At 43.7% G+C, this 6,825-nt stretch overlaps 1 protein-coding gene across 1 annotated transcript; it reads right to left on the minus strand.

Moving 5' to 3' along the window:
• Positions 1-222: 222 nt before the first annotated feature.
• Positions 223-2,133, minus strand: FOXL3 (forkhead box L3). Its single transcript, XM_076351239.1, has 3 exons — positions 2,027-2,133; positions 1,076-1,244; positions 223-722 (listed from the first exon to the last, which is right to left on the minus strand). Exons 1-3 carry the CDS (start codon positions 2,131-2,133, stop codon positions 240-242), a joined length of 759 nt encoding a protein of 252 aa, XP_076207354.1. The 3' UTR covers positions 223-239.
• Between the last annotated feature and the right edge of the window lie 4,692 nt (positions 2,134-6,825).

Here is a 6,825-nt window from a genome sequence, read left to right on the forward strand (position 1 = left end):
TTAGAAAACAAAGCTAGAATTTCATTAATTTCACCATAGTGAAAACCGATAGTGGTAACTGTTATTTACGCTTTAACCTTAGCAGAGTTCTTTGGGTTCTTTGAGTATCAACTGGTGAATCGGTAACCCTTTCTGAGTACTGCTCAGGAAGAAAAGAAGGAGCCAGGCGGCTGATTTTCAATGACATGAGGCTGCTGAATACACTGCAACTCAGACTTTGTTACCACGAATAAATAACGTCACATTGTCCAGAACTGGAGATTAATTTGCTGGGCCTCCAGTAGATGATATTTATTTTCTTGCATATTGTATTGAGATCTCAGGACAGGCAAAGGGTCGGGGGCTGAAAGAATGTAATCGATGCTGAATTTAATTTCAGAATCCGATTTTGCTAAGGAGGAATTGTTTAGGTTCTGCCTGTTGGTCATGCTGTTTGGAGCAAACCCACGAGGATCCAGTAGTCTTGGTCCCGATTCAATTCTTTCGTGTTTACTTTCGGAAGAGGAAATGTTGTTTAAAGCAGAGTCCATAGAAGACATATCAGGGGATGAAGGACTTTTCCCTCTGCTTGGTCTCTGCTCCTTATGTTCCCTTTTCACGTTCCTCCTCCTCCGTCTTCGCCTGTAATTCCCATTTTCAAAGAGATCTAGCATGGATTCGCATCCCGTTGCAAAGCTCCAATAGTTTCCTTTCCCCTTCTCATTCCCTTCTGTCCTGGGAACCTGTATTTATTTAAAGGCAGTTCAGTATTTGTATGTGTTACAGATGCTGCTGCTGAACATCTGCATTTATTTACATTCAAGAATGGTGTAAACACATATGACAAGACTTTTAAGCTTATTCTCTTTCATTATACGAATAGGATGTAAACTGCATCCTCTTCAATTTGTTACCTATTAGCATGCATCCGACAAGGACATACTCTTTATCTCTATAATTGACAACTCGGAGAGATTTTAAGTGATTCGCAGCTCAGCTGTTTGTTTCTCTTCTTTCTTAGTGATGAGATTATTCCTGCATATATTTTTTTCAGCCATGCACAGTGTGTATGTAAATATACAGTTACTGATCTTACCTTTACAAAACAACTGTTAAGCGATAAGTTATGTCGGATGGAGTTCTGCCAGGCTCTTTGATTTGATCTGTAGTAAGGAAATTTCTTCATTATAAAGTCATAAATGCCAGAAAGGGTGACTTTATTTGAAGGACTTTGCTGGATGGCCATTGCAATTAAGGCAATGTAGCTGAAAAAAGGAAAACTTGCTGTTACACCATCACCTCACTCACACACTCAGTTTTTAGGACCGCATGGGTACATGTGTGCCTATATCCTGCTTCCAAAAGTTCTCCCGGTGGATCTGTGCCCTGATCTGAGATGTCCCAGGGACAAGCCCCGAGCGTAGTCCTGCCTCTCTGCCCGGAACCCCCCAGGGTGATACGCAGGCGTTACTTCCAGGCAATTGAGTCCCGAGCGGGCTGTTTGCCCTGGCACTCGGTGGAGAGTGCTTAGATACAGGATGATTACAGAAAGATCATCCACCTCTCAAACCCTGTCAGAAAAGTTTCCCTGAGCTGGAAGGCTGCAGTGAGACAGACCAGGCTCAGAGACACTGTCACTGGAGACCTTGCCTGCTCGTGGAAAGGACCTTAGCTGCCCCTGCGAACATTTACACCGCACATCTTCCCACCACACCGGGGATTATCTGCAGCCGATTCACCCATTGGCACGTTGCACATTTAATTCCCGTTCTCCCGGGGCTCCCGGAGGTCGGAGGAGACCATCTGAGGTCTGGTGGCTCAACGGCATGCCAGAGTTGCTGTGACCCCGCACAGGAGCAAACAAATCATGAACACTTCAAACACGGAGAGGGGAGGAAATCTGCCCGCTGCGGTGCCTGCGCCGGGGCCAGACCCACTGCACACACCTGGGGAGGGGTCCCATGCTCCCCTGAGAGCTGTGATCCCACCATCCCAGAGCTCAGAAACCTCCCCAGAGATGGGGGGACTTGAAAAAACTTCATCTTACCTGTATGCTGGTCTGGTGAATTTTTTCTCTTCGTCAGAACTACAGGTAGGATAATCATCCCCGTCATAATTAAAGCAGTTATAGGGGTACTGCGTGTTATCAAACATCGTCCTGCTCCTTGCTCAGCTCCTGTGGAGTGAGAGAGATGGAGTGATGTTTCTCAGAGCTTGGACTCCCTCCTCCCTTCTTCCCTCCCCTCTGTCTGTCTCGTTCCCTCTCTCCCCCCTCCTCACGCTCCCTCTCCTCCGTGCACACATACTCTCCGCGATGGGGTGGGGATTGTTTTTGCAATTCTCGCGTCCCAGACAGCCCATCTGTTAGGATATTATTTTGGGGGGGGTTGTTATTGTTGTTATTGCTGTTGTCTTCAATGGGGTGGCGGAGCCAGGCGGCTGGTGACTGATGGAGCTGGTGAATTGGGGGTGAACCTTTGAACCGGGGTGTGCACCGCCGGTAGCTCCGCACAGCTCGCTGGGTGGTCCGGGCTGGAGAGGGGCCAGCACTCCCCCCACCACATCCACAACGTGACAAAAGCAAACAGCATGATGTTAATAAATCATGCTTCAAGGTCTCTACTTGGAAATGAAACTTTGAGAACAGAGTGCACCTCCCCCCAGCCCCCGAGTCCTCCCCCTTAGTATTTTTCTCTCCCCAGCGAAGCAGGGTGGCTTTCTTATTTATTTATTTTTAGAAACCCGACGTACAATAAACAGACGTTCCAGGCAGTAATGCACGCTTGTCCTGATCTGCAATCTATAATACAGTATAATAGACATAAATTATATTTCCATGACTAAAGGAAAATGTGTATGTTCAAAGAAAGTAGAACAGAGGGATATGAGGGACTACTGTCAAGCAGGAAAGTAAAAGGAAAATAGCTGTAGGCAGGAGAGCTGCCTGTGTGGGCTTTGATCTGAAGGATGAATTAGACTAATAGCCCTGTGTGTTGGCATCCAATACTGTAACAATTTAATAGTTTTTCAGTGCTTTGGAGTGTTTTCCAACAAGTGATGTAAACCAAAGGCATCATGCACCATTTCGGGGGGGGGATGACTAAAAAGGTGTATGCCACATGATAATTAAATTATTTGAAGACAGCTCTGTCCCAGGAACTAGCCCCAGGAGGAAATGGGTATTGGAAAAGAGAAAGCAAATTGGTGTGCGGAGAGTTACCTGGATGGAAGTATAAAAGCAGAACCACTAGCAATGCAACTTTTGTTTTCTATAGCATCTTTCATACAAAGTATGTCCCCAAACCCCTTTTGGGGTTAAAGGATACAATTAGGGGAAAATTCATCCGAGTGATAAAGAGCCCTTTAAAACGATGCTTAAGTGGCTCCTAGAGTTTTGACAAAGATGGACATAAGAAAGCTTTTTCTGTGGAATATATCAATACATTATAGCAGGGAGTAGGGGGAAATACAGGGCATGAAAAAATAGATACAAGAGGTCTTTTCTTGGGAATATGAAGCCAGAGCAGATACCCAAAATAAAAAATTATCTCCGCTCTAAAATACATTAATAGGCATATGCATGAGGCATCAACTGCAGAGGAGGTCTTAATACAAAGGGTCAGCTATTGCTGCCTAAGGCGTTAGCAGGGCTTTAATATTGAGATTCAGTGGTGGAGAATGAAATATATAATGTCTGGTCTTCATTCATGCTCTGTTCAGCTGGACTGAGAAGGTTTAAAGTAAAGAAGCAGCTGGGCCACAGACTTGGGAAGATTTTCCCTTACTAAAAACAGCAATCCTTGAGACACAAGTAAATGTCCACTTTGACTTTTAGCAGTGGTTCTTCTCGTTGGAGGTGTTTTACCTCACTGAAATTCCAGTAATTCAAACAGTCTTGCTTCTGATTTATAACAATTTTTAAAAAGCAGAACTGGGTTAGTTGACTGATTTTACACAACCTGTTAGCACCCTTTTTCAGTTCTTCATACTCTATTTATGAAAATTGCCTTGCTAAGAAAGTCAGACAATACACTTTGACCAAAACCCTCACATGTTTACTGACAGCATATAATAGGTAAAGTTTTCTGTAATGGGAATTAGAGCAAATGATTGTAGTGTCATACATTTAGTAATGTTATTTACCTCAATTCCTGTATTTTCTTGCTGTGGTGAGTGTAATCAGCTCGCCCATGTCTAGCACATCTATAACGTGCATTACGGCTGGTGGTTAGCTCTGCTCTGTGCAAGAGCTCATGTCCACCGTATTCCTCACCCATGTCAGTGGAAAATAACACTTAGATTAAATTTCCATCTCAGCGGCTGGTTTGTGAGTCTAAATTCAGCAAATGGAGGTGGGTCGTAACAACCAGCGCTGGTGTCCTTGAGCAGCATCTCAGGAGCGAGTGGGACCATGGGTGGACGGTGCAGGGACAGCTTGGCAAGATACATAGGAAACTCCTGCCATTGCCATTTGTGTAACACATAATCTGTGGATAAATATTATTATTTCCTGATAGTCAGCAGTGGGCTGGAGGATTGAGTTCCTGGCTCTGTAAATATCACTAAATACATCTGCTACAAATTCATATAGACCATATGAAGAATGCAGACCTTTTCTGAGTCCTACAAGATCAGAAACAAATTATATATTGTCTCTTATAAACCTGCTTCTGAAATCCAGATATTGAAAATGAGCTGAGTATTTCTCAAGGTATTTTTTAAAGCCTGCATACTGATATTTTATCCCCAAGTGAATGTTTATGGTCCAATTATAATCCTTGAAAATAATATTCATAAAGAAATGCTAACATGCTCTTATATGTACCGTGGTGGAGCTAGCAGGTGCCATGCTTATGGTGGCAAAACATGTTGTACAATAGCTTTTTCCTAGCATCTGTGCAGCCATTATCGTTTAACTAGAGTAACTATAACTCATCCTTGTCATTATCATAAAAGCATAATTTTGCCAGGCTAGTGTTTTCTTACGTTGTATATTTTCAGAACACAAAGTTGTAAACCATTTGATTTGAGATTGTAAATAGGCAATAAAAATGCTGTGAAAGATTTGCCTATTTTTTTAACATTGGTATTAAAAAGTTATTTGCAATTTTTGTAATTATGACACAGATTATGAAAATTGTACGTGAAATTCAGACCAGTCATAAATCCAAACAGGGCTGAATTACTAATCCTTATAGATCCTCAGAATAACAGTGTGTAGGACTGCACAATGACATCCCAGTCCTCTTACTGGTGTAGACTGGCATTTCCCAGCAGCACGGCTTCTCCTGCTCTCTCACTGACTTGGGAGCCAGAGCTGGTTGCAGTTTAGGACTTTATCCCAAACCTTTTAAACTTATCATAGAATCATAGAATTATTTGGGTTGGAGGGGATCTTTTAAAGATCATCTGGTCTACCCCTCCCACCACTCCCACCCCACCCCCCACCATGGGCAGGGACATCTTTCACTAGATAAGCTTGGTCAAAGCCCCATCCAACCTCACCTTGAACACTTCCAGTGATCGGGCATCCACAACTTCTGGGCAACCTGTTCCGGTGTCTCACCACCCTTGCAGTAAAGAATTTCTTCTTTCTATTCAATCTAAATCTGCCCCCTTTTGGTTTAAATCACTGGAAACAAGTGGTGGCCTTCAGCAGGTTTTGGATCACTCAAAGGTAGTCTATACCACCAGTAAACTGCTTTCTTTTTAGTACAAGATCTGTAGCTCAGGCAAACAAAGAAGAGGATGGGGAAATGAAGGTGGTGGTACTTACTCTCCCAGTTGCTCTGATACGGGATAAGGAGAAGGACAATTCCCCAGACTTGGCTGGGTATTTGGCTGCGATGGCACCTGATACCCCATATAAGGGATCTTCTGACATTCAACTCAGTGACCCTCATTTCTAGGAAAGTGATGAGTCTTGCCACACTGTCCACCTGCATTTCATCCTAAATTGCTCTCTGCTTCACCCACGTCCATCAGTTGAATTGCTTTCCTTTCTGCTTCTCTTCTGTGTTCATACGTAGAACTTCATGGAAATAGAATTTGCACCACAATTTGTGGTTTTCTGCTGGAGCTCAGTGAGAATTGTTTATATTTCCTAGCCAGGGGATTATTTGGAGAGGCGTTCCTCATCTCTATGCCTTCTAGCTGCAGCAGTGTAAACCTCATGCATAAAACACAGCACGGGTTTCTACCGAAACAGGAACGTGGATAAGAAACCTTCAATAACAATTCATCACATTAGAGGTGGTAAATAAGAGAGCAACTATATAAACTAGCTCAGACGTATTACCCCTGCCCTAGCTAGATATGAAGATTCACAAGGCATATGTGAAAATCCATTTCTGGAGATGCTCAGTGTGTTTTGGTAGTGAAAAACAGGAAAAGAAGGGTTTTCAGGGTGAAAAGCCATTTCTCCTACCTAATCCTGGGTTGTGACTATTGGTCAAAAAATGGTTTTTTTTTTTCAGAAATTCCAGCTGGCCAAGCTGTGGGCTTTCCACAGCCTGGTGAATCCCTGTGACCACGTTTTCACCGGGATGGACTGTATTTCCCTTTGGGCCAGGGAAGGGTTTAGGTGGTGCTTTCTTATCTGCTTGGTGTGCAGACTTGGTACCCCACTCCATCACTCTCCAACGCAATGGACTGTTCTTTTTCCTAACATTATCTCCCTTTCCCAGAGCATAGCAAATCCTTTTCTAGCAAGAAGCTCTCAAACAAGTGAAGTGACAACCACCAAGTGGGCAAGAAGCCAGGAGCTGTGGAGAAAGCCTGCAGGTCTGTGAGACCAGCTCCTGGGAGCCCCGGGTTTCCTGGTGGAGGAAACGCTGATGTTTGAGG

This window comes from Aptenodytes patagonicus, chromosome 13, assembly GCF_965638725.1.
Source record: "Aptenodytes patagonicus chromosome 13, bAptPat1.pri.cur, whole genome shotgun sequence".
In the NCBI taxonomy this organism is placed as follows: Eukaryota; Metazoa; Chordata; class Aves; order Sphenisciformes; family Spheniscidae; genus Aptenodytes; species Aptenodytes patagonicus.